This window comes from Stegastes partitus, unplaced genomic scaffold, assembly GCF_000690725.1.
Source record: "Stegastes partitus isolate 25-593 unplaced genomic scaffold, Stegastes_partitus-1.0.2 Scaffold79, whole genome shotgun sequence".
NCBI lineage: Eukaryota > Metazoa > Chordata > Actinopteri > Pomacentridae > Stegastes > Stegastes partitus.
In genome coordinates this window covers 780957-807803 of record NW_007577810.1, presented here as the reverse complement: position 1 = coordinate 807803, position 26847 = coordinate 780957, and the positions used below count along the sequence as shown (strand labels likewise).

Sequence of the window (26847 nt, the reverse complement as noted above, 5' to 3'; positions counted from 1 at the left end):
TGTGCCTCTTTCAAATCTGTGTCTTTTCAGGTAAAGGTTGTTACTGGAAAGGATGGCCAAGCAGTGACGCCAGTTGCCATAGCAACACAGCTTCCTCCCAATGTATCTGCAGCTTTCTCTGCCCAGCAGCAGTTTCAGGTGATAGAGGCGACACTTGTTTTAAGCACTTATTACAATGAAATTAACTGTCATTTCTTATTTAAATTGTATTGAAAATCAGAAAATATTTGACTAATTTATTTAGATGTTGTTTCTGCAGGGACACCAAGGGGCTGCCTCTGGCACCATTACAAACCCTGGAGACATGGATGCCTTTAAGAGGCAACAGGCTATGGTGCAAGCAGGTAGGGCAAGGATCGTAGACTCCTGTGTCTCTTATGTTGCTTTGTTTCCTCCCCGTTTGCTTTGTTTTCTGTTTGTTTTCTTTTCTCCCTCTAATTGCTTCTGCTTTTAGATATTTGGCATCCTCTACTAGCGCTCTGTGTTGAAGTCTTAAACCGAGGAAGGAGAGGTGACCTGTAAGGTCTTCAGAAGGTCATTGCTCTGTGCCGAGTGCTTTTTTTTGCGTTATGAGGGTATTGTGTGTTTTAAATCCCAGATCAGGCTAAGAGGCCCCGGATTGACGTTGGTCGCCATGGGCTGATTTTCCAGCATCCTGGTGTAGCTCCTTTAGGATCACCTGGCGTTCCACTCCAGCAGCTTATGCCAACTGCGCAAGGTAGGAGTGCTACTACCAGGCCGCTCTGTGTTCTGTTCGATGCTGCTGGACCTATGCCCTTCCTCAGAGAAAGGAGATTTTAAAAAGTGAATCACAACATTCATCTTCTACAAACAAACTCCAAGCAGCATCAACAAACAGATCTTCATCCATCTGCTGGATTTCTCAGCAGTCCGCAGGAAGTTCAGGCTTAGCTGTACCAGCAACAGCTCTCTTTATCAGGATAAATGGGGAAGAAGACAATCCAAGTCTGAAGAAGAGTAGCCACTCAATGGGAAGATGCCATGTCTTATGATTTTCATTTTTTGTTTTAACTATCGATCACCCGTCGTTATCCATCTCTTCTTTTCTGAAGTTTGTTCCTGTTAGTCGTCTTTATTTGGACAGACCTTCTCGTGCTGATGGAATTTCAGCAAATTTGGAGGTGGATCAAACAAAGTGGGAACCCTGCGGGAATGAATTCACTTTCCAATGGGTTTTACTTGTTTTCCCATTTTATGAATCCACGTGTCATGCTTTCTTTTGGTTTCCCATTGTCATTCCTTCACAAGTCTTTCCCTCTTCGATTGTTCGTCCTTGTACCATCAACCGGGATACAAAGTCATCACTCATCAATCTTCAAGAGTGTCTTTATTTAACTCATGTTCACATTTAGTTGATTTTCTTTCGTGTTATTTCATGACATTTTGTTCTGACTTGGCTTCTTTCCCTCAGTCTAAGTAGGAGGGGAATCATTTGGAGGAGTTGTGTTCACGGCACAGGTTTTTGCGATTGTGGTGGTGTGGGTGTGTCAGGGCCAGGTGTTGATGGCGTCTAGGCAAGGTGGTGTGACGTGCAGGGAGGTAAGGCAGGTGCTGCTTTAGTGTGCACAGCTCTGCTCAGGCCTGCTGTCTGCAAGACCCCATGTGTGTCCTTTTGCTCACCTCTGTGCTTTGTCGCAATGTGAGGCATCCAGATGCCTTGGTTACTGCTAGAATGACATCGCTTCATGCATGCCAAACATATGGTGTTTTTGTGATTGTCCGCTTCGTAGTTTTATTTCCCCTTTCCTCTCCCTGTCTCTTGATTTTCTGAAGTTCTATTTTCATTTTCCTTTGTAACATTTCTATTTTCTCTCTAAAACCTCTCTTATTGCATGTAAAATTTTTGATGTTTTTAACCACATTCTCTCAACATTTGAAATGCAATGTTTTGGTTTTGCATTAATCAAAGTAGTATTTTATTTGAGAGACATGTAGATTCTCATATTGATTTCATTTCTTCTGTAATCATTTTGCTGTATGAGTTTCATTAGTTTCCGCTCTGATCATCAGGAAGTAGTACACTACTGTTGATAAATACAGTACTTCCAGTTCATTGAGGGAAGGTTATAAGGAGCTGTAATAGCTGAAGCTCAAACAGTCATTTCAAATGTTAAAGTACAATTTTATTATCTATTCATTAGATGCAAAATATGTAACTTCTTAAGAGGGGTCTCTCAAATGATTACAAAGGGAACGCTACTGAACACTTAATAGCAATTTAAAACTTTTTAAGTCTAGAAAGAGCACAAAAGACGTTTCTAAAGCACTTTAAATGACAAGAGTAACAACTTGGTTTTTCACAGTTTTCCTTTCTATACCACCCCTTTGTCCCATACGTTGGTTACAATGTATACAGGCGGGATGCCGCCTACTCCTCAAGCAGTCCAGATTGCTGGACAGAAGCAGAACCAGCAACAGTACGACCCATCCAAAGGACCTCCAGTGCAGAATGCAGCCAGCCTGCACACCCCTCCACCCCAGCTGCCTGGAAGGTTGCCTCAAGGTGCCCTCCCTATGGCAGGTCTGCCTATTACACTTTCACAGCAGCCTCAGTTAGTGGAGAATACAACTCAGCCTGCTGCTCAGCTCCAGGCACAGGTGAAAGTGCAGGCAGGTGGGCCTGTCCTGGCCACAGTGAACCCCCACACACAGCTCCAAGCCCAACTGCAGCAGCAGATGCAGCCAGGTCTTCATCTCCAGTTGCAGCCCCAACAGCAACAATCCCAGACCATTCTACAGTCAGGACAAGCGGTCAGTCTATGTAAAGCCTTATAGATTCTGTTTTTGTGTATGTTACTAACAAAATGGTTATACTGAAAATCTTGTATTAAGAACTTTTTTCTCTTGCTTCTCCATAGACGGTGGCCCTTGCTCGCCCTGGTACGGAGCCAAACCAGCCAGTTCAGAGGGTTATGACCAACTCTATATCAATTACATCCTTGTCTCCTGCTCCCCTCTCTGCTCCCAACTCTGTTCCAACCCCCCATACTGCAAGCCCTCTCCGTCCTATTGGTTCCAACCTCAACCCAAGCACCCAGTCCAAACTGACTGGAACCAATGGAATATCAGCCGTCAAATTAGGTGGCTTTGGTCAAAGTACAGCCATGCAATCCTCCCAGGAGGGTTCTCAAGATAAGCAAATCGAGCAGGCCAAATTGGTGAGTTCCCTAAGCACATTTGGTTTCAGTACAGATGTCTGAAATTAATAACAGATCTTCCCTGTAAGAGATTCAGTGGCTTGGGTGTCATGGTTACATCTATTTGTTGCATAAAATCTTTTGTACTTTCTGCATTTTTTTCCTTTTTTTTAATTAAAGCAAATATGCTTACTTTTATATTTCTCATAGTTACATAACTTTTGATATATAATAACACAGTGATCATTCCCAATGATGTCTGTTACTTTCATTCTTATTATATGTTCTGCTTGTGTGTATTGTTCTGTTTTTTAAACTTATTGAGTAAGATTTCTAATTAGACCAAATTAAATAAGGATTACTATTCTTTCTATTTTCCAGGAGAGTCAAGTGCATCAACGTATCTCTGACTTAAGGAAGGAGGGCCAGTGGTCAGCCAGTAGACTCCCCAAGCTTGTGGAAGCCTCACGTCCAAAGTCCCACTGGGACTACCTCCTGGAGGAGATGCAGTGGATGGCCGCTGACTTTGCTCAGGAGAGAAGATGGAAGGAGGCTGCCGCTAAGAAGGTATGACAGACACAATACATTGCAAAACTTTTAAATCATAGATTGGCACAAGAAAAAGAAAAGACACTGATGTCTAATTAAAAGCGACATTGTCTCATGTGCCTTTGCTACAGCTTGTTCGCACATGTGCCCGTTACCATCAAGAGCAGAAGAAAAGTGAAGAGAGATCAAAGAAAGAAAGGGAAGTTCATCTTCGTCACATTGCAAGCACAATTGCCCGAGAGGTTGAATTCTTCTGGTCAAACATTGAGCAAGTATGTATGTTCTCTCAACAAAAAATGGAAACTCAGCATGTACACGGTCTTTCTTCTGAATTAGAGAAAAGAAAAAAGCTATCTTATTTCTGTTGTAATGCTTGTGAAAGCGTTAAATTTAGCTAGTGACAAATTCCTGAGCATTTAGTTAATTTGCTCCCTTGTCAAGTGTAGCTTTATTGGACAATGATCAGATAGCGTGACCAGTACCTGGACATTTCTGTGACCTGTGACTGTACAGAGCCACCTTAAAATGCAGCCTTTTTTAAATGACACATTTCCACAGATGATAAGAGAAAGACAAGAGTGGGCGGTTGGTACACTGGATGCTGGTGTGTCAGTTAGGGCCGTAGCCAGGAACTTGAATGTCCACAGCTCCACCATGTGATGTTTAAGAAATCGTTTAAGACAGCAATGGATGGATGGATGCGTCTGACAATGACATCTTGTCCCTCAAACTGTTTATTATGTCAGCCTCACTAAGCCCCTCAGGAAGAGTGGATAATATTCTACACAATGCAAGAATAGTGGACACACATGTTACTGACTTTGAGAGTAGATAGAATTATTTCCCTATGTTTAAAAAAAAGAAAAATGTGTTAAAATACTACATGCTGCGTTTCTGTTTTTGTTCATAGTATGTGTTAGTTATTTGAGTCTAATATCTTCTTAAAATGTCATAAATGTGGTTTTGCCAATCTAAATGAGATTTTTTTTGTCAGGTTGTTGAAATTAAACTTCAGTTTGAAATTTATGCGAAGAGGCTCAAAGCACTTGGCTTACAAAAAGCCTCAGCCAAAGGTACGTCCAAATAATCTACTAAAAATACAAAGAACTGTGCTGAGTCAGCTCACCTGTAACTGTTTTATTATTAAAACCTTTTTGTATTTAAATTAACTTATTTCATATTATTTCCTTATTCATTTTAGCATGTGGTTCATCAGCAGGAGAGAAAGCTGATAAAGAGGTAGGTGCTATACTAACATACAAAAGACTAGCAATGGACAAGCACATATTGCATCCCAGATATGACTGTACATATATATTGTTGTATTTTTTAGGAGGTGGCCTCTTCAGCTAAAAAAAGAAAATCAAGTTTGTCCATGGTTGATGAAGATGGTATGTGTCAAACAATTAAGGTTTATATGCCAAAAGAAATAATAAGACGTATGTTTAAAGACTGTCTTTACTTGATGTCGCAGATGAAGAAAGCACCATAGAGGAGCAGGAGGGCATGGAAGGGGAAACAGACCACAAAGCAGAGTTGGTTGACCTCGCTAAAGACGGTACTTTCTTTCATCCCTTTTTCTAAGCATATGTCCAGCGGCATGAATCAGGGGAAGATATTGATTTGTATGATATTAATTTGTGAATCACATATAGTATGTTCAGGTGGGGTTTTGGTGATGTCTGTGGCATTTTAGGAAGGAAATGGTGGGGTCGAAACTTTTGAATGAATGAGAATTAGATGTAGACTATAGACAAAAACTTTTTCTACAGACAGCATTAACATGAAATTATAGCCCAACATTTAAGCTCATGCCTTCATCAACACAGTGTCAGAAGTAAGATAGAGGAGAGATTGTTGTGTAGTTCGAGCAGCTCAGGGATTTGAGAATTGCATAAGTCTTGTACTCTGTGATTGATAGTATTTTTTCCACCAGTGGTGCTGTGCAATTTGTTATCAGTCAGGAAGACACGGTGGCAATTGAAAATTCATATTTTAATCCATAGAGGCACTAGCAGGTGACAGGATGTAATAAAACACACTTTTTCATTTTCTGGAACATTGCTGAATAACTTCCAGTCTATGTCATAGCATTGAGAAAGTAAATTGAAATATGCAGCATAGCAATCTAAATCTGCTTGCTTTTGAAACATAAAGCATTTTAGATACATAAGTCAAAGATACTGTTTCCTTTGATACAGTTTGGTGATAATTCAACTGGAAATAGATTTTTAGTTTGTTCCTTTGACTGATTTGATTTGCTTTGGTTTGACCACAAGATGGTGCTACAGTGTGTGAAGAGAAGACAGGTAGCAGTGCTGCTGATAGACTGTTGGCTCTTCTTTTGTACAGGTCAAATCTTGCTTACTGAATGATATAAATATGCTACAGGGTACCTTGTGTGATTTGAAGATATATAAAAAGTAATTTTCAATCTGTTGCTCCTGTTTGACCCTAATAGCAGTGTGAACTGAGAATTTTGGGCTTTTATTCAGCATAAAGCTAAGAATCTGTGTGTGGTCCTCTGGTTCTCTCTGCTATAATATTTGTTTGCAAAACATAATTATATACTCCTAACAAATTACAAAAGCAAATTATTATACCATACTGCATTATTAACTGCTTCCATAATTATGCCATACATGTATCAGAATTACTTGTCTTTGTTTCTGTATTGCTTCCTCACATGTTTTTTGTTTGATTTGTAGCTGAGATGCCTCTGGATGCTTTGATGAAACAGTATGCTGGTGCCTATGCTGACAGCTTTGAGTGGCCTCAGCCTAGTCCTTGTAGTGATGACGATGAAATGGAAGAAACTGAAGGTGCCTTTGTCATCAAAAAATGAAACTGTCATGTTCATCCAAATTTTTCTTAGCTAATGGTTGTGAATGATGTGACTAAAATAGTTCACCTTCTTTGTTTTCAGAAATGGAATGTCCTTCAGGCAGTCCGCCTGAGGCTGTGCTGATTGACTCCCTGCTTAGTGTGGACCAGTATCGTGGTGCTGACAAAGCCACTTCTTCAGACTCTGATGGAAAGCCTGGCAGAGACATAGCTGAAGTAGCTGCTGCCACAGAGCTCATCCTGCCCAAGGGCAGCTTCAGAACCACTTCATCAGTAAGACCCATGAAAAACCTCACACATATAAACATAAAACATGCATTTTTATCATGTTTTTAACTGATTTTTCATTTTACTAGAACCGCAGCCCAGCTCCGTTTCTGTTGCATGGGTCACTGCGAGAGTATCAGCAAATTGGTGTTGACTGGCTGGTGAACCTTTACAAGAAACACCTCAATGGCATATTAGCTGATGAGACAGGCCTTGGGAAGACTGTACAGACTGTGGCTTACATGGCCCACTTAGCTGGCCAAGAAGGTATGCTTGAGTTCGCAGACATACAGGATTGTTTTTTTAATAGTGAACTTTAGTCTCATTTTTAGAAGTTGAATATCACTGAGATGTGGTCTGTTTTTGTCCACAGGCATCTGGGGACCGCATCTTATTGTAGTTAGGACGTGCAAATTACTAAGTTGGGAGGTGGAGTTCAAGCGTTGGTGTCCTGGCCTTAAGATCCTCCTGTACCTTGGTAACAGAAGGGAGCGCAGATCTAAGAGAATGGTAATTTCATTGTATTTAAATACACAGTTTTTGACATTACTCAATGTAAACTTTTTTTTTTCTCCCCAGTCAGTGGCTATTAATGTAATAACATATCTGATCACTGATCTACAGTGGTGGGGAGAAGCCAATAGCTTCCATGTATGCGTGACATCCTACAAGTTGCTGATGAAAGACCAGAGCCATTTTCTGAAGAGAAAGTGGAGGCATCTGGTTCTGGACGAGGTGCAACTCATCAAAAACATGACGGAGAAACACTGGGAAACAATCTTTGGTCTGAAAAGGTGAGCTGGGTGATTTTACAACAATTTCCCTGAGGTTCTACCAAAGGGATCAATAAAGTTCTATCTGTTTATGGATTGATTTTAAAGTATGTTAGAACAATTTAATATTTTAATGCCAGATTCTCCTTTTCAAGTTTGTTATTTGTAATTTGTAATGTGGATCATGGTTAGTGTGGTTTTTTGTGTTATGGTCAGTAACATAAAAAGTCTTAAGGGAGTGACACATACATATGTGCCAATGTGCAAGTAGTTTGGGGCAAAATGATTTCACTGATGAGATCATTTCCATGAAAGGGATTTTTGTCTGTTTCTGTGAAATCACTTGTTATTTTGCTGGAGGTTTAAATCAAGACTTGGCTCACTGAGTAATGGGCATATTTTGTGCATTTTCCAGTGAGCAGAGGGTTCTCCTCATCAACACTCCTCTACAGAACACTCTCAAGGAGCTGTGGACCATGATCCACTTCCTTTTGCCAGGGATCACCAGGTCCTACTCTGACTTTCCTGTGAAGGCAGGCACAGACCAGAACCAAGACTACTGCCACAAACTGGTCATCCGCCTGCACAGGGTGAGTATAGCACTGCGGATTCTTCTGTTCATTTACTGTGCCACCTGATTGATGGGCTTCCCTTGTAGTTCCTAATTGCACATCACATATAAAACTCCCTTCTTCTCTGATCTGTAGATGATCCAACCCTTCATCTTGAGGCGCTCCAAAAGAGATGTGGAAAAGCAGCTGCCCAAGAAGTACGAGCACATTCTAAAATGCCGCCTGTCCAGCAGACAGAAGAGTCTTTACGAGGATATCCTAACTCAACCAGGGTGAGCTGATTTCCCCACAAGGATAGTTTGCGCTTAGAGTAATCTTTCATAGTATAAAGATAGATGAATCAGGTGAAAAATGGAATTTGCACAATATACTGTAAATCTGGGGATTGTATGAAATTTACAGATGAATCAATGGACAGTGCTTTAAACATGATTCCAATTATGTTTTGTGGCTGTGTAACATTTATCCCATTTATTTTTTACCAAATATATCATCAAAATTTCTGTAGTTATCTTTTTTTCCTCACACACATTTTCTTTGTTGAGGGAGATTTTTATTGTCAACTTTGTTTGAGGGGGAAAGATACAGTGTAATGTGTCAGGGTGTACATTTTTGGTAATGTTGGTGGTTTATTTTTTTTAATATGTTCTTTTTTTAAAATGCCATTAATCATAATCGATACTCATGTTTGCTGTTTGCGTGTGTTCCCTTAGTGCTCAGGAGGCACTGAAGACCGGTCATTTTGTCAGCGTGCTTCAGGTCTTAATGCAGTTACAGCGAGTGTGTAACCATCCAGAGCTGGTTGCACCCAGAGAGACCAGCAGCTCGTATTTCTGTTCCTCCCTGCAATACAACGTACCATCACTGGTGCTGGGTGCTCTTCAAAATGACTCAAGCAAGGTATATACTTGTGCTTTCGTCACCCTGGCAAATGCAATGAATATAACTGCAAATAATAATAATCAGTTAGTTGATGAACTGAAAATGATTCCATCACGACCATTTTGATAAATGCGTAATTGTCATTTGTCAAAGTACGAGTATGACGTATTTGGGTGTTGCTCAGATTTCTTGTCTTTTTATGTTCATGATATTACAAGTGGATACCTTGGGTTTTTAGTGTAATTGGATAGAAAAAAAACTATCACTTTAAGATCTAGCAACTTATGATTGGCATTGTGATCTTCAGTGATAGCATTGTTGGTAGTTTATAGGTAGCTGAATACACTGTAGTCCCTTTTTAGAGTTTGATGGACTTTTATTTGTTATTCTATTGTTGTATTTTTGTCTTCTATTATGTAATTCGTCTGTGTTGGACCTTAAACCTTGTTTTTGTTATTTTAGTTGCAATGTATTACACTCATGATCAGTCTACATTTATTCCCTTTCATTGTTTTTGTCCTTCTAGATAGCAAACCTGTCCATATTTGATCTGATCAATAATGAGAACAGACTGACTCGCTATCAGACTGAAGAGGCAGTGCCCAAACTAAAGGTCACTCAGCAGCTCATAGAGGAAATCTACACCGGTCCAGATCCACCCCCGAGACCAAAACCATGTCCGATAAAACCCATGAGGTCAGCAATACAATCTCCAAGCACTTTGTAACTTGACATGGTTGATTGAAGATCCTTAGAAGTTTTAAAATGCATTTGAATTGTAACATTCATATTCAGGTGCTGACACAATATGCCCATTTTTTCTGATTAGATTGTTCCAGCCAGTGCAGTATGGCACAAAGCCAGAAGGTCGCCTTGCTGCTATCACAAATGCAGCAGGTCAGCGTCCTCCAACAAGCGGTCCAGCTACTACCGCCTCTCCTTCCACAACCACTCAGTCTGGCCAGACCAGGGGCAAGTCCCCTGTCACTACAGCAACGACTACACCAACTTCTCATGGTAAGTCCATTTCAGGGGCAGTACAGGACATTTGGCTTTCACAGTGGCCAGAGGAGTCCCGATGGTGTACCAATCAAACAAAAAAAAACTTCACTTCCCATAGTTGTTTTGTTCATGCTTTTACCTAACATGCTTATGCTAGTTTAAAGCGTGTGATGTATGCAGTCTTATACAGTGTTATGCTGCATGATTGAGTTGCTCTTTTGAACTGAAATAAACCAAGTCTATGTCATGCTTAAAAAAATATTAATCCTGTGCCTATACAGTCATATTTTGCACATTATAATTAAAAATATAACATGTACTGTGTGTACATATTTATGCACAATACTGCAATGTTTAAAAAGTTAGGTTACTCTTACAACTTGATGGAAAGTAGACTTTCCCTAGCAAGTGTCACTGGTCATAGAGGTTTCATGTGTTAAATGTATACTTTCCGTGCAGCAGTGGTGGGTTGGCGACTTTGTTTTCTCCTACTTGCAGCACAGCTGTTAGGATAAGGCTAAATGCAACACTTTTAGTGCAAAGCTGCTACAGCTTTCCATGCTACAAGTCAGTCTGTAGTGATTACTATGTTATTTAGCAGCTGCTGCTGATTTAAAAACATTAATGGATACATTATGCAAGTGGTGATAAAGACGTAATACCTATAGTAAATTTGTCAGATGAAGAGCTGGAGGCAAAAGTTACCCTGCTGCAGTTTGAGTAAAGTTTGGCTGCTGCTTAATACACCCACACAGATGGAATCAATCTTCTATAGATTCACTGTTAATATCAGACCAGCTTTGTTTATGTAAGGTAATATAATTTGTAGAGATGAAACTGTACACAAATTCAGAATTTGTTATGAAGCCCGATTTTGGAATCACAGTGTTGTACATTTTACAGTACAGGAGAGAAAACAAAAGTAATAAGTGAAAGAAATCTAATTTGTCAACAAAGGTATTCAAGTGCTGTAAACAGCCAAAAAAAGAAAAGACTTGTTCTGTTACTTGACGTATAAAATACATAATTCAAGAAATGTCCATGGAGACAAATTCATATAATCAATTTATAATTATACTAACCATCAAAGCCAAAGCATTGCTGTCAGCACTGAGGATACAGCCCTACAGTTTGAATAGACTAGGAATTGTAACCAGACAACAGCGAGGAGGGGCTTTTTATATTCACACGAAGTGTGAGCTTCACATGGTGGCCTGTCGATTAACCTATATGAAATGAATGAAATGAAATGAAAAATACTTTATTCATCCCAGAAGGGAAATTCAATCCTGTAAAAGCTCACCTTAATATAGTGTAAGCAAAGACATTGCAGGTTCTGGCTGTGCAGGAAGGTTGATTCAATGTGTGGCGTGAGTTTGTACACTGTACAAGACAAAGATTAATAACAACCACAGTGTCCGCCCCGCTTTCAAGGCTAGCCCTGCTAACTTGTTATAGCTGATATATAGCAACTGATGCACTGCCAAAACGCTCCAGGTGGAGCTCATGCACCAGTATTTTCATTTAGGACATAAACAATTGGATCGCAGGCTGTACCACACTCAAATCTCCTATCTATTTTATCTCATATGTTGGAACAGCTTGGGACCAATATACATACCATTACACCCCCTAATATTTTTCAGCAGTCAGATTGTGAGCTGTGATTAATCTATCACTGACATCGATAACATCTATAATTATGCTTGCTGTGTTGGCCCACCACTGCTGAGTGAATATATGGAGAAAACTGTTTGATCGTACTGATTTGACTAAATATTGGGTTACCCCTAACATGGAGCCCCATGCCCCATTGCCTTGTACTTCACAGCGCTTGGAACAGCTACTCTGAGAGCCCAGGCTACCCCTCCTGTCAGCAACAGCAACAACACTGCAGCCTCCACTGTAGCCTCCTCTGGGAACAGTGGCATTGGGCAGCATGTGTTGGGGGCTGCCCCTGTGGCTTTGGGCCAGACCTTAGCTGGCACAGTTGTGGGATCTGTGGCTCCCATCAGCCAGCCTGGATTAACACAGGTCCCCAGGCCAGCCCTAGCCCCCAGCCATGCCATCCAGCCCAGCTTATTGTCCCAGAGGCTGGTTCTTACATCCCAGGCCCAGGCACGGTTGCCTAGTAAGTGGCCTGCCCTCCCCTCCGTCTCAGCATTTCCCCTCCACTCTGGCACAAAAGTACAGGCTGCTCTACACTGAGGCCTTCACTTGAGGCACTGCTGATATGTGTTAAGTCTTCACTTCTCCAGAGAAATGGTTTTGTACATGCACTGGCAGCAGGACTGGTGGAGCCGCAATTACGGTCAAATATCATGAATCAATATTAAAACGACTCATGGAGGGGGAAAAGGTCCCTTAAAATTCGATCTGTAGCCATATCAGCAGCATCTCCAACGGCTCAGTATTCCCCAGTTTCTTTCTTAAAAACCTGCATGTACACTATGAATGACCCACTTATGTTACACCTCACATCACAACACTGTTTAACTAAATTATTATGTCCTACCCCTTCTTTTTAATCATTTTTTTCTCCCAGTTTACTAATATTCTTTTGTCTCTTGCATCAGCCCAGCTGCAGGAAGAGATCCCAAAGCTTTGGTTGTTTTGTTTTGTTTTGTTTTTTCTTTTCTATTGTCATTTTGTCAGTCTGACCTTGGGCATCACTGCACAGCATGTGGAAATGGTTGCACAGATTATAAAACCCTTTCAGCCTCACATGTGAACAGAGAAACCTTTTTAGTGACAACACACAATAATTGAACATGTAAAATTTAAACATGTTTTGTGAGAATTATCTTAATATTTGTTTTTTGCTTTTTTGTTTTTTTAAATTCCAACCCTGTGTGTTGGAACCAAGATTGCTGAGACATTTTGAATGTGATTTTTATCAAGTAAATATATTTTCAACATCATTTTTGGCCTAGCAGACTTCAAGTGAAATTTCTGATGATTTACGCACGAACTGGTGTATTAGTGGTACTTTTACTCAACTTTGTACACATCTTGTTCCCACTAACTGGCAATTTGTGCCTTGTAAACATAAATTTATGACTTGACGGTCACCAGTTTAAAGTAGAACAATATCTGGATGGGAAACTAACAACAAAGCACTTTCCTCTCCCTCATCAACACCACTGTGCAGACAAGGTCCTCATTCCCAGTGGCTTCTTTAGAGCTGCTCAGTGACCAGCAGGTTAGACTGTGGTTATACTATGCAGTTTGCAGGTTTTTAGGTTAAAAGTCTACAGACAGATTTGCAAAGTACCATGAACAAATAGTGTCAATGCTGGCAGGCTAACGACATACTCTTCATCCTATTGTAATTGTTTAGTATTAACTAAAGTCTAGACAGTGCCATTAGTAATTGATTTTAACTCTTAACCACAATGCCAGTATGCAACACATATTGGTTTCTGTTTCTAAAGGGGTTTCTTTTAAGTGGTGTATTGCTTAAAATAGATGAAGGGATGTCAGTTGATCATTACTGATGCAAAAAGGTATAACAGAGAATAATAGGAACTAAGTGAGCAATAGTATTTTCAGTATTCTCAATAATTTCTGTATTTCTGTGTTTTGTTCAGTAATTGTTCTATTCTGTGATGCTTTAGTAATAGTTAAATAGATGTCCCATTAAGAATATATGTGTTTTGCCTGATCACTCGTGTTTGAAGAATGGTCGCCTACACATCTTAATAAATTCTGCCAGGGTATATAAACAAATGAGCAGAACTGCAATTTGGGATTTAATGGAATTAAATTCGGAAGTATATCCAAGCTAATATATCCAGACAAATTTACATCATCCACAGCTTGGAAATTTTTGCTATGTGTATTGCCACTGCTTTAAACAGCACAGAATGGCGCCATGATTGTCACACAGATTGTTAAATATTTTTCTATGATTGCTGCAGGACTAATGATACCACAATTTAGAATTTTTTTTTTTTTTTTTAAGTATTAAATGTACTACTTTTTGATAACATACAAAACTTGTGTTTCTTAAAATTGGCACAGTACTGCCACAAAGTCCACTGCCTGTATGAGGTTTTTGAACACACCACATAGTGAATACCTGTAATGTATAATATGAATTTGTTCTAAAGTCTAGTATGTGTGGTTACACAGTTTCACTATGAGCTTCCTGGGATTTAGCTCTAAGATTTGCTTAGGTTAAAAAACATAAAATGTCAATGTAAAATCAAAGAATTATATTGTCAATTCGAAAAATGCAGTGACAATGTTTATAAGTTCACATTTTCACAAGTTCACATGTATTTTCCAATTTGAAAATGAGTGCATTGCTTCATCAGAAATGGCTCAAAAGGGTAAACCAGTGACTTATATCATTTGTCATGAAAAAAACACAAATAAGTGTTCCACGACTACCATTTTTTGACACCAGTCCCTAACTGAACTTTCTGGTGACCAGTGTGTTGCCTCGAAAAAGCAGTGAAGTACAGTGCTTTATGTTTCAGGCTCTCTGTCTCACCCGAGGACTGCCCTTATAGCCATTTTCTTCACCCTTCAGGGTTTGTTAAAGTAGGAGCAACTACTATTCTGTCATGGAGAGGAGCTGTGCTCGCTCCACTGATTAATCCACCCTGGGTCTGCATGTCTTGTCTCTTTTTCACCCTTTAACTAACTAAGAATAAAGTTGTTTTTTTTTTTAACTGTAGAAATGTAACGAGACTTTATAACTCTATCCTTGATAAAATATGTTCTTTCTTTCCATTAAAGGTGGAGATGTGGTGAAGATCGCACAACTGGCCAACATAGCAGGCAGTCAGAATCGTATCTCCCAGCCAGAGACTCCTGTCACTCTGCAGTTTCAGGGCAACAAGTTCACTTTGTCCCCTAGTCAGCTCCGCCAGCTCACCACTGGGCAGCCCTTGCAGCTCCAAGGTACACTCGGTAATGTACATCCCATTGTCACACTTTCTCTCCACGTAATTTTCTTCCATCCGTCCTTTATGATCCATTGCCATTTCAGTGTTATTTGCCTGCTTTTTTTAAGAAAAATTATAGGACAGGTGTGATCCACTTTCAGACCATAGTATACAATTATGGATGCCGCAGTGTGCCTTTTTCAGCTATCAATAAAAGCCAAATGTACAAAAAAAAAAAAAGGTTTTCTAAGGATTTAAGTTGAATATGTTCAAATGCTAATTTCAGTGTTGTAGATTATAATGAGCTTTTAAAGATAGTTTGTCAGTATCTTTTGTTTAAATTTCCATCTACTGCTGTTTCTGTCTTATCACTCATCAGTTCTGATAACACGTTTTTTTTTTCACACACAAAATTTTAGCCCGTGTTACTTTCCGTGAAGGCACCTCCTAATTGGTTGTTCACTATGTGTCATGAATACAGGCAACATCCTGCAGATTGTGTCAGCTCCAGGGCAGCAGATCATTAGGCCCCAGGGATCCATGGTAATGCAAACAATGCCTCAAGCTGTTCCTGCCTCCAATGCTTCAACTACACCTGGCACACCTCATCCTGCCCTGTCAACAGCTCAGCAAGGTGAGTCATTCACAGTAAACATATTGCATTACTATCTCTGTCTTTTAAGCAGTTATTTTGCTAATACCACCCAGCACTCATCTTCTGTATTTATAATGCTGAAAGGTAATACATTCTTGTGTGACATAAAATGCTCATATGGGTACACAGCTACACCTCTGTAACTGTGCAATAAGTTTATCACTGACATTTTGTAGTAGTGCTGCTTTTCTAAATTGGTAGCACTTATTCTCCTGTTTGATCTGTATATTTCCTTTAAAGCATTGGGTGCGACTAACGCCACATCCGCCCCGACCAAGCTTACTACTGCAGCTCATGGTGGTTCTCAGGTCAGTACATTCACTCTAGTGAAATCACGTTTATAATGCCTGGTTTTGTGCTTTACTTCATTTTTCATCCAAATGTTTTACAGAAATTGTGATTATGCTTTTCTCACTGTGATCTTTAGGAGTCTTCAGAAGAAAAGACTCAACAGCTGAAGGAGCGTTTGGGCCGCCTGTTCGAGGCCAATGAGCAACGCTGTAGCCGTAGAGTGTTGTATGGGTCGGACCTGCTGCAGGCGTGCACTTTGAGCTCAGAGCCTGGTCATACTGCCCTGACTGCTGGAGGCTGGAGGTGGGTGGGCAGAGAGAGCTGCCTCAGGGCCCAAAGAACCTGCGTGGCTACCACCTCTACACTGCAGTCCTCTCTGCTCTCTGTGAAGAATCACCTGGAGGCTTCCAACAGCCTAATCAATAGGTACTGGAGCTGAGAACTCAGTATTAAAGCTTTCTTTATTCTATACTGCTCGTATTCTACACTGCAATACTGTTATTAAAAGTTAATTCACTGTGGTTAGGTCACTTGGTAATAACATTGCTAAAACTAAAGGGTAAGGTGAAGCAAACACTTTCTAAGTAATATTTAAAGTAACTACCAATTTTTTTAAAAGAAGTTGACAACTTTCATGAGTGCAGTTCAACGTTTTATTTCTTAATCCAAATAATGATTGATGCACATGTATTACCTATCGGTGTTGACTGTTGTTATCTTTTAGACTGGCATGTGTGGTGCCTCCAGCTGTAGCTCCACTGCCTCATCTGTATGCAGCCAATCCCCCAGTTCCCTACAGTCTTGAGCAGAAGTCCCTTCACCGCCGGCTACTGGAGGCCTCTGCACCCCACAGTGCAGACATCCACCAGTTAGCATCCAGGCATCTTTTCTATTATCCAGACTTGCAACTAATGCAGATGGACTCAGGTACGGGTGTTTTTTTGTTGTTTGTTTTTTGTGGGGGTTTTTGCAAGCAAGCAATAACCAGCTTAGACTGTAAAACAAATACATACATCTACAGATAACTACAGCATGACTTGCTAATCAAGTACTGCATGCAAGAAAAACAAAAAATCTTTCTGCTGACACAAGATGGATGAATCCTCCCATCTCTTGGACACTGTAAATGCAGGGGTGTGTACACAATATAATGTAGCGATAATATAAAATAAACAGTGTTCACATGTATGTGTTCAGTCTTTAGAGATAGGCACTGTTAAAAAAAAAAAAAAAAAAAAGTCTGTAGCATTCTCAATCATAGTAATATTGTTGGTAACCTGCACGTATTTCATCCTTTCTATCTCAGTTGACTGTTTTCTTGGGAAACATAGTTGTGGTTACCGTACAACTATATGTAATTAACCCGCCTGCAGTTGAAGTCAACTTGACATCTGACAATGCCACGAATGATAACTCTTGACATTTTTCTTTTCCTAAGGTAAACTGGAAGCTCTTGCCATTCTGCTGCAGAAGCTTAGGTCAGAGAGTCGCCGTGTCCTCATCTTTACTCAGATGGTGAAGATGCTAGACATCCTGGAGGCCTTCCTAGATTACAGGCAGCTCACTTATGTGCGCATTGATGAAAGCTTCACTTTTGATGAAAGACAGGTAAAATGACATCACTATTTAATTTGGTTCTGACATGCAATGCTTAAAACAGGTGTCATCGCTGAATTTAATTCAGCATTACCTGTTCAAAAAAATATACTCTTGTGACACTAGAAATGATGCATATAATTAGAATAGTAGCTACTGTGAAAGGCAATGATGCAGCCACGTATAGGCTTTGTGTACCTCCCTATCTAACACTAGGACCTCCCAGTGTCCGTGCAGAGTTCTAGCTCAAAAAGGGGACAAACTATCTTGCTCTCTTCCCTCCCTGCTGGATTGTGTTCCTTCTGGGGCCCTAAGAGAAGCAGACAGTAGTTCTTTTTGTCTGTTTGTTGCTGCATGTTATTTCGAGTGGTGAAATGTTTCTGCTCTGCTTAAACTGACAAATTAAAATCTTAAATGATCTGGACCTGATTTTAACAAACCCATTTACTGCAATGTAATCCCTCTTGTTTTTGGGTCAGTTGCTTAGACCTGTTGTTGATACAAGAAAATGATGATACAGATAACTAAACGGTCACAGCAGTCGCCTAAAAACAGACGATAATGGATCTCTATGTTGCAGAAAGTGTGTTGTAAGCAACTTATTTCCTGGCCTTTGTCCCACTCTGTTCATGTGCTTGGTGTTGTGCACCTGCAGGAGAATATGAAGAAGTTTAACAGGAACAGGCAGGTGTTCTGCAGCATCCTGACCAACCGCTGCTGCTCTGCAGTCGGGACTGTGTTTGACGCAGACACCATCATCTTCTACGACACAGACCTCAATCCCAGCATGGACGCCCGCACCCAGGAGTGGTGTGACAAAATAGGGCGTTCCAAGGATATACACATATACAGGTATGTTAGTACAGGGAAATCTGTCGATGCCTTTAATTTTGTATTCCTTAATCCATTCAAAGTAAAACACGAGATACAACCCATACCTTCCAAACAATGATGTTATTTTTTTTGTGTATCATTCAAGGTTGGAGAGCGGGAATTCCATTGAAGAGAAACTGCTGAAGAATGGCACCAAGGACTTGATTAGAGAGGTAGCTGCCCAGGGGACTGACTACACATTGGCTTTCCTCACACAAGTAAGATGACCTCAGCGTCACACCTCTTTTCTTTTTAGTTCCGTAAAGCTGCAGTTATTGAAACTATTGAAGACCTTTGTGCAAGAACCAGTAAAGTTTTCATTTGAAAATAAGACCCGTAACTGTAGTTTTATTCAGCCAAGTATATAAATTAACTGACATAATATTGTGTGTTTGTAGCGGACAATCCAGGACCTATTTGAAGTGGAGGCAGGCTCCGGGGAAAAGGTGGAGGAGTTTGTGGTACTTCACCAGGAGCCGTCAGCCTCTGAAGCCATCTCTCCCAGAGTAGCAAGACCCTACATCCAGGCTCTCCACAGCATAAACCTGGATGCTCTGCCAGAGGAGGAAGAGCAGCAGCAGCAGCAGGAGGAGTTAGCAGCCAAGGAGTTGACAGAGGGTGAAAAGGAATCAGAGGGTCAGACTAAAGAAGAGCCGGCTCAGATAGAGGAGCTGAATGCAGTCATGGAACAGGTAGCTTTTCTTTTTTTTATCTATATTGTTTGGAAGCTGGTGTAAGCTAAAAATTAAAATTAGAAGCAGTGAATCAAAATAAAATGAAATGCTAGTTTTCCCTGCTGAGTTTATATTTTTCCCACTCACAGCTAACACCTATTGAAAGATATGCCCTTCATTATCTGGAGTACCTCCACATCAGTGACGATGAAACAGCTCTCAAGGTAACGTAAACTGTAATGTAGCCAAGACTTATTTTTGATTTTAGAGATTCGATGTATATATTTAGAGATTTTCTGTAGTCCATCAGTCCATCCTATGGAATTCCATTGCACTAATTGTCCTTTGATACATTTGACTGGCTGATACATGTTTTTTGTTTATATTCCACAGGAGCAATTGGAGTGCTCTAAGAGAGGCTGGGAGCTGCAGCAGCTGCAGAAGCTTAAGGAGGAGGAGGAGGAGCGGCAGGTGATGGAGGGAGATGAAGATCTCTTCACCTACACTAGAGAGGATGCCTACAACATGGTGGGTGGCCATTTTGATCTCTGCTAATCAAACAAGGAGTGTGTGGTTTGTGTTGTGCTGCTGTTGACATTAGCCTTTTGTGCTCTTCAACAGGAGTATGTGTTCGATGCAGAGGATGGTCATACAGAAATAATGCCGGTAAGACTCCAAATGTGATGTGAATGGGATGAACAATGGAATTACTCATCATGTTTTCACTAGCAACTATGGATTTTGAACTGGTCTATTTTTGTATTATATGCAAGGTTGTGTGGAATTTGGATCTCTCACATTCTTTTCTGAATTACATTTATTAGTATGAAAGCACAACATAAAGTCCAACTCTGTCTTCTGACCTCGTTATGACTTATGATTTTCCAATACAGCTCTGGACTCCACCCACACCACCACAGGACGACAATGACATTTACATTGATTCTGTGATGATGCTGATGTACGACACTACACCCATGCCAGAATCCAAGCTGCCTCCTATCTACATCCGCAAGGAGCATAAGAGACTCAAGATGGACCCCTCAGGTCAGAGATTTGTCATTAAGGCATCGGCTAATTGTATAACAATATTTCAATTCCACTCTGTCTGCAAGGTATTTAGATACAATACATTTTTATTCACCTATATCAAGGATATTTCCTTTGAGAATTTCTTTGTTTTTTGGGGGTTTTGTGGGGTTTTTTTTGTTTGTTTTTTTGCATTCTCAGACAAGGAATTGTAAATCCTGGAGTCAATGTTTATATGAATGGAAAGAGTTTTAAGAATAGATACATGCTAAAGTTCTGTCACAAGTTTGTTTGTTTTTCCTGTCCTCACTTGAGTGTGTTTGTCCAGCAGCAGCCAGAAAGAAGAAAAAGGGCCATGGGGAGACGGTAATTCCTCCACGCTCCCTTTTCGAGAAGGCCAGTATGCTCAAGGTTCGCAGAGAGGGCAAGGACCAGAAAAAGACCTTCTCCCTCAAGCAGCAGGCACCCTTTGCCAAGCCCCTGCCATCGCTGGTTAAACCTGCCATGGAGGCTGGACAGGATAACCCAGAGTGGCTTATCAGTGAGGACTGGGCTCTGCTTCAGGTACCAGCCTTACTAACTTCTTCCATCATGATTTTTCTTTCTGAGCAGCATTAATACACATTGATAAATGCTGAATTGCATGTTGCTTCATGAGACAAGTGATTATTACTATGTGTCTGTTAGGCTGTGAAACAGCTGCTGGAGTTGCCTCTGAACCTGACAATCGTGTCGCCTGCCCACACACCAAACTGGGATCTAGTGAGCGATGTAGTAAACTCCTGCAGCCGCATTTACCGCTCACCCAAACAGTGTCGCAACCGCTACGAGAATGTCATCATCCCCCGCGAAGAGGGCAAGGTAATGAACACAGTGACCCTACTTTGCTATGAAACTAGCTTACTCATCTCGTACTTGTCTAAACCATGTCTTTTTTTTCAGTTGGTGTATGAGGCAAACCCCAAGAAGAAAACCAAGAGCATATACAAGGTACTCTGACACACCTGGTCATTGCATTTGATAAATGTTTCTGTGCTCCTAAATAAGTGCCCTCATTTTTGTTCTGTCTGCTTTTTTGTGTCACGTGTTCAGTCTAAGAACAGCCGTCCTCTAAGGACCTGTCAGATTTACACACAGGATGACAATGCCACTCACATTCAACTCTACAACAGCCGCTTCGAACTCATGAAGATCATTGCCAGCAAGAGAAGCCCACCAATTAAACCACTGTAAGTACTGACCTGTGTTCATTTACAGTGAATGCATTAGTCTTGTCAAGAAGCGTGTACCAAAGCAGGGTATTAACAAAAGTTAACAAAAATTTAAAAAAACAAAGCTTTTACTTGCATGTAATGACCATTGTAAAAGTATGTAAAAAACCATTTTGAATAACAGCTGTTGAGTTATTGAATATGTTGTGATTTTTGGTTTAACTTAAAAATGTGTCTGAATAATAGTTGTTCTATTGCAAGAGACGTAGACCAAATTCTCATTAATGGAAATGAAGAGACCACGCATGATAAAGAAAATGGTGAAATCAAGTTACAGAAGGATACGTCCATGTAAATGTATTCATTTGTACTACCAACAGGCTTGGCATGAATCCATTCCAGAAGAATCCCAAACATGCCTCGGTCTTGGCAGAAAGGTGCGTTTTATGTTGATATATGCCATTTTTGTGTTATGGATATCTAAACCTTAAATCTAGAACTAAGGTATAACATGTTTTTCTTTTCACAGTGGGATCAGCTACGACAAGCCCCTACCTCCCATTCAGGTGGCTTCTCAACGAGCTGAAAGGATTGCCAAAGAGAAAAAGGTGATTGTCAGCAATGTTCTGCTGCTTCAAGTCTGTGTATTTATCCAGGCACTGTGCCATGCTAGGAGAATGCAGGTCTTATTTCAACAAATGAAGACAGCATTTGGTATGACTGTTTTCATAGCCAATCACAGAAATCTGCTGCTTTAGTTTTTCACTTGAAAGAATAACCTTCATGCTTGTGTTAGGCAGAGGTAGAAATAGTTTCTTTTACACTGCAGTTGTTTCAATCAAGTACAGTACAGTGTTCATCTAGCAATATGTCCAAAATATCATATCTCCAAAAATTCAGGGCACACTCCTTTCAAAGTACAAAAGACTAAAAAAAAAATTCAGTCCAGACAAACACATATCGGGCCTCGGTCCTGGTCTGTGTCTATTACCATTACTGACATGTTTGCATTTGTGTAAGCTTTTGTGCATCATTTGTGTTTGCGTTTGCAGGCTCTTGCAGAGCAGCAGAAGGCTCAGCAGTTGGCCCAGCAGCAGGCTGGAGCTCCCCAGGCCCAGGCTGCACCTGGGCAGGCCCAGGCTCCTGCTGCTGGCCAGGCTCAGGTCCCTCAGGCAGCCGCTGTAACTGGAACTGCTGCTGTGCCTAATGCAGCTGTACTGGTGAGAATCAAAACATCCTGTGCCAATATGCTTTTACATATAGTGAGATCCAAAACAAACCCATTTACCAAGTGAAAGGTTTAAACACATATGTTTCATATTTTACAGGCTGGAGCCATAAAGAATGCCACTGTGGGCACAACCATTCAGGCTGGTATGCTGACACACATGTGGTTCAGATTACAGAGCAGTTGGTGTTCCAGTAGTTAATTCATTTCTCTTTGTTTCTTCCAGCCACTGTAGGGGGGAATGTGATTGTGAACACAGTAGCTGGAGTTCCGCCAAGTCCCTTCCAGGCCAACAAACGCCTGGCATCTCCAGTCATACCAGGCACCCTGTCTGTGAGTCATGTTCACTCATCACTCCTGCTCTGGCTTAACTCAGCCACCTACTGACTAATAGGAATTTGTTTATAATGATGCACATAGCCTATAAATTGGCACCAAACTCTGTAGATAGAGTGATCATTGTTAGTATTACAAATTTTGTTCATTGTGTTGCTGTTATTGTTGTTGGTCCAGCCTGCAGGTACAGCTGGAGCTCAGGTGGTCCACGCACAACAGAGGGCTGTTACTGCTACTGCCGCCCCTGCTGAAGTGGTTGCCATAGCTACAGGTCAGGGTGTTAGAGCCGTTACCCCAGTGACAGCATCTGCAGTAGTTTCTACCACTCTGAGTCCAGTGCAGTCGCAAACCCGCCCACTGGTAACTCAGGTCACATCAGGTACTGAACGACACATGAACTTTTCTGTGAGGATTCTGAAGTACCTGTTGCTGTTCTGTACGGATCTGATTTGTCTGCTGTCCTTCTTCCAGCCACAGGAATGCAGTTGCCACAAGGGAAGCCTCTCAGTCCAGCCCACCTGCAGTTGCTCCGACAGCAGCAGCTGCAGCAGCACCAACAGCAGCAACAGCAACAACAGCAACAGCAGGCTACTTCCCCTCAGATCAAAGCTGTAGGAAAACCCCAGGTACACCTCTAACAGCTTTACACAATAGCTACACATAATACAACACTATGTGTATGTACAGAAGTTATGGCTTGTCTTTGTTCGATGATATGAGTTAGCAGCTGTGATAATTGCAGTGATGGCAGCATTTCAGAGTTTACCTATAAACATTGCATTGTAATGGTTATAATAGCAAAATATGTGAATAGTTAACTTATCTTGATCTCGTATTTTGTGTGATACAGGAGCTGTTAAAGATGCATAAACATAAGTTGCAGCTACAACAGCAGCAGCAGCAGCAGCAGCAGGTAGCTGCAGCTGTGGCAGCAGCAGCAGCCCAGGGCCAGCAGGCTGCAGGGGCCCAGCAGGCCACCCAGGTTCAGCCTGCACAGGCTGCCCAAGCTAATCCTCAACTAGCAGCCGTGGCAGCACCCAGACCTGGAGCAGTGCTGACTGGTACCACTGTAGCCAACCTGCAGGTGGCCAGACTGGTAAGATAATGAAAAAATAATTTGATTTCACATAAAGTTGTGGAAGTTATTGAGAAGTCTGCCAACTTTTCTGCTAATTGTATTTCCCTTCACAGACAAGAGTTTCCACTCAGGGCCAGATTCAGGCCCAGGCCGGACAGACAGCTCAGGTCACCCTCACCAAGCCGCCTGTGGTTTCTGTGCCAGCTGTGGTCTCATCAGCTGGCGTCACTACACTGCCAGTCACTGTAGCAGGCATTAGTGTGGCGATTGGTCAGGCCCAGAAAACAGGTGTGTTGAAAGTCTTGGATTTTATTGACAGTGAACATTTTTTTCAAAGTGAATTATATTATGGATAAGTGACTACATATTTAAATGATGATGATACACAGTGGAATACAAATCAGAAGATGCAATTGTATTTGTCATTGATTAGGCCTGCATCATATGTGTTGGACATTCTTTTATTGCAAAGAATTTGCTATTGTTATAATTATCACCATCTTCTGATATGTCCTGAAGTTCCACTTTCTTAATCTTCTTCCTCTCTGTCAGGTGGCCCTGTGCTGACACCGCCCTTCCCCCAGATGCAGGTCCAGCAGCTCATTCAGATGAAGAAACAGCAGCAGCAGCAGGCGGCAGCAGTTCAGGCAGCAGCAGCAGCCCAGCAGAAAGCAGGACAGCCACAGCAGGGACAGGCCACCGTACAGCAGAAGGTAAACACACCATACCAATAGTAAATAGTAGACCAATAGTAGACTTTCACTTGTTGACAACTGACTGTTTATCAGTCTGTCCACAACAAGAGACTAAAGATGCACTGCACGTCTTGTTATACATAAACATTCAGAATTCATTACCTCAGTAGAAATCTTAATTTAATAGGGATATTTAGCCACTGTATATACAGTTTTTTTTTCTTATTTGCCTCAGATCGGCACCCAGCAGGTGACAGTGCAGGCAGCCCAGCCAGCCCAGCAGGCGCAGCAGAAGGTGACCTACGCTACCACGACCCAACTCCCACCGGGAATCAAGACCCAATTTTTCACTGCATCCATCGCCCAGGCCCAAAAAACCACTGGAGCCCAAATCCAGGTACATCATCAGTGGCTGCCACTACTGTAACATACGTACTTTCAGATAGACAATTGTGTAATGATATGAGAATTTCTTGTTTACTACTCCTATCAGGTACCTAAGCTACCACAAATAGTGCAGCAGCAACCAGCAGTGGCCAATATTCAACAAATTGTGTCTTCTCCTCAGCAGGTAAGGGTTTTAGGCTGAGGATTGTTTATGTAGGACCTTCAGTAGGGCAGATAACTTGGCTAATAGTACCTGAACTGTGTCACTAACTCCTTATAAGCCTCAAATAGTTATGCAGAGACTTAACTCCAGACATAGTTGGTTTTTGAGTTTTCTGACAGTTGACTTTTATCTTTTATGATTTATGGCACTATAACTGTGTCATACTAGACTGAAGATATTTTTCATTTGAGAGGTTCAGGATTCTATATTGCAGCTAAAAATGAATCCAGTAAGTAAAAAAAAAAAAAGTGAACACAAGGTTAATGCTTTTATCTTTCAATAGTTTGTTTGAATGTAATATTTTCATTGAAGCTAAACTTTTGACAAATCTGCTTTTTATTGTCATTATTTAAGATTTTCACAGTCTTTGTCAGTTTTATGAGGAAGTACCGTAAAGCTATGGAATTCAGGGGAAAGGATCACATCTCACCTCTCAAACAGTAAAGAAACATTTAGTCTGTGTTGTTTCTCCTCAGATCCAGGCCCAGCCTCAGACCGTCACTCTGACCCAGGCAGCCACCTCAGCTCCTGCTCAGGTGCAGATGATTTCCGCCGGGACCGCCACAGCCCAGGTGGTCCAGCAGAAGATCATCCAGCAGCAGGTGGTGACTGCCGCCGCCTCACCCCAGATCCAGACGCCTCCTCCACATAGCCCCGCCCAGCAGCCCGCTGCACCCTCTGCCGCCGAGTCTCCGGCACAGCAGCCTGCTCAGCCCCAACAGACCACCAAGGGTCAAGCTCGCCAGGGGGGCATCAGGGCCAAAACCCCTGCCAAGCCCAGCGGGGGGAGCAGCTAGGAGATGCACAACCACAAAGCCGCATTTACCAAGTGTTGTCCTGTAGTACACATGTACTGTGGTGAGGTTGTGCATTCCTGCTGAGTGCAGACAGACATCCTGCCACATTCTCAACACATCAAACCTTTGCTTTACCCCAACTGTCTCCAGTTTCAGCTCTGTTTTGGCAGATCAATCATTCTGCGCAGAATTCTGGTGGGATCAATAACTATGTCTCGATGAATCAACAACCATCTATTCTTCATTTGTTTCGATGGATGTGGAATGTTTCTTGACATTACAACAGAAAATTTTCTCCCACAGTGACTGCCCGATACATCATATGACAGACAGTCATGCTTTCTACATGATGATTATATCACCCAGCAGATGTCTGAGGCTGAGGATTATGGGTGATTCTGCATTGGGGAATGAGCTCTCCATTAGAATAAGTGTATTCATAAAATAGTCCCTTTTATGTCCGATTCTCTCGTTGTCTATAGATACTGAATGGAGAGTAATGCACGTTCCTTTAGTCATATGTTTTTTATTTCAGCAAATACACTGTAAACATGTACTTTAGTATTTTGTGTTTTCTCATAAATTGTCTTTTTTTATTGATGTCAAAAGAAAAAAAAATGTAAATATCAACAAAAACATTTGTACTTGTAAAGTAGTTGTGTTTTCATTGGATTTTTCAGCCTAATTGTAATAAAGTGTTTTGTTTTTATACACAAATTCATCTTTTTCTTTCATTAAATCGTTGTAAGTACTTTGAAATCTTGTGAGTTCTTATAATACATTTCCTGGGTTTGCTACAGCACACACACACACACTCCTGTTTTACAACCTC

General features: G+C 41.2%; 1 protein-coding gene across 5 annotated transcripts in view; it reads left to right on the top strand.

Annotated features, from left to right (window-relative positions):
* Positions 1 to 26610, top strand: part of ep400 (E1A binding protein p400) — a 29578-nt gene extending 2968 nt beyond the window's left edge. For 2 of the 5 annotated variants that reach the window (XM_008276723.1, XM_008276722.1), the window contains 51 exons: positions 31 to 138; positions 260 to 344; positions 2378 to 2772; positions 2880 to 3179; positions 3540 to 3725; positions 3839 to 3979; positions 4702 to 4780; positions 4909 to 4946; positions 5041 to 5098; positions 5182 to 5265; positions 6416 to 6529; positions 6634 to 6824; positions 6908 to 7085; positions 7192 to 7328; positions 7443 to 7612; positions 8007 to 8181; positions 8299 to 8435; positions 8877 to 9063; positions 9572 to 9741; positions 9875 to 10062; positions 11879 to 12178; positions 14794 to 14967; positions 15424 to 15576; positions 15838 to 15905; positions 16025 to 16314; positions 16613 to 16815; positions 17327 to 17496; positions 18140 to 18336; positions 18464 to 18575; positions 18756 to 19049; positions 19181 to 19255; positions 19425 to 19559; positions 19653 to 19697; positions 19925 to 20078; positions 20392 to 20624; positions 20748 to 20921; positions 21003 to 21050; positions 21153 to 21289; positions 21652 to 21708; positions 21801 to 21879; positions 22324 to 22491; positions 22600 to 22645; positions 22726 to 22832; positions 23013 to 23214; positions 23307 to 23461; positions 23686 to 23931; positions 24027 to 24201; positions 24466 to 24626; positions 24844 to 25005; positions 25102 to 25179; positions 25695 to 26610. In XM_008276723.1, coding sequence (XP_008274945.1) covers positions 31 to 138; positions 260 to 344; positions 2378 to 2772; positions 2880 to 3179; positions 3540 to 3725; positions 3839 to 3979; positions 4702 to 4780; positions 4909 to 4946; positions 5041 to 5098; positions 5182 to 5265; positions 6416 to 6529; positions 6634 to 6824; positions 6908 to 7085; positions 7192 to 7328; positions 7443 to 7612; positions 8007 to 8181; positions 8299 to 8435; positions 8877 to 9063; positions 9572 to 9741; positions 9875 to 10062; positions 11879 to 12178; positions 14794 to 14967; positions 15424 to 15576; positions 15838 to 15905; positions 16025 to 16314; positions 16613 to 16815; positions 17327 to 17496; positions 18140 to 18336; positions 18464 to 18575; positions 18756 to 19049; positions 19181 to 19255; positions 19425 to 19559; positions 19653 to 19697; positions 19925 to 20078; positions 20392 to 20624; positions 20748 to 20921; positions 21003 to 21050; positions 21153 to 21289; positions 21652 to 21708; positions 21801 to 21879; positions 22324 to 22491; positions 22600 to 22645; positions 22726 to 22832; positions 23013 to 23214; positions 23307 to 23461; positions 23686 to 23931; positions 24027 to 24201; positions 24466 to 24626; positions 24844 to 25005; positions 25102 to 25179; positions 25695 to 26015 — 8040 coding nt within the window. In that variant the 3' untranslated portion in view covers positions 26016 to 26610. The remainder of the gene's footprint in view (positions 1 to 30; positions 139 to 259; positions 345 to 2377; positions 2773 to 2879; positions 3180 to 3539; positions 3726 to 3838; positions 3980 to 4701; positions 4781 to 4908; positions 4947 to 5040; positions 5099 to 5181; positions 5266 to 6415; positions 6530 to 6633; positions 6825 to 6907; positions 7086 to 7191; positions 7329 to 7442; positions 7613 to 8006; positions 8182 to 8298; positions 8436 to 8876; positions 9064 to 9571; positions 9742 to 9874; positions 10063 to 11878; positions 12179 to 14793; positions 14968 to 15423; positions 15577 to 15837; positions 15906 to 16024; positions 16315 to 16612; positions 16816 to 17326; positions 17497 to 18139; positions 18337 to 18463; positions 18576 to 18755; positions 19050 to 19180; positions 19256 to 19424; positions 19560 to 19652; positions 19698 to 19924; positions 20079 to 20391; positions 20625 to 20747; positions 20922 to 21002; positions 21051 to 21152; positions 21290 to 21651; positions 21709 to 21800; positions 21880 to 22323; positions 22492 to 22599; positions 22646 to 22725; positions 22833 to 23012; positions 23215 to 23306; positions 23462 to 23685; positions 23932 to 24026; positions 24202 to 24465; positions 24627 to 24843; positions 25006 to 25101; positions 25180 to 25694) is intronic. The other 3 variants (XM_008276725.1, XM_008276727.1, XM_008276726.1) reach the window with 3 other exon arrangements.
* The last annotated feature ends 237 nt before the right edge of the window (positions 26611 to 26847 follow it).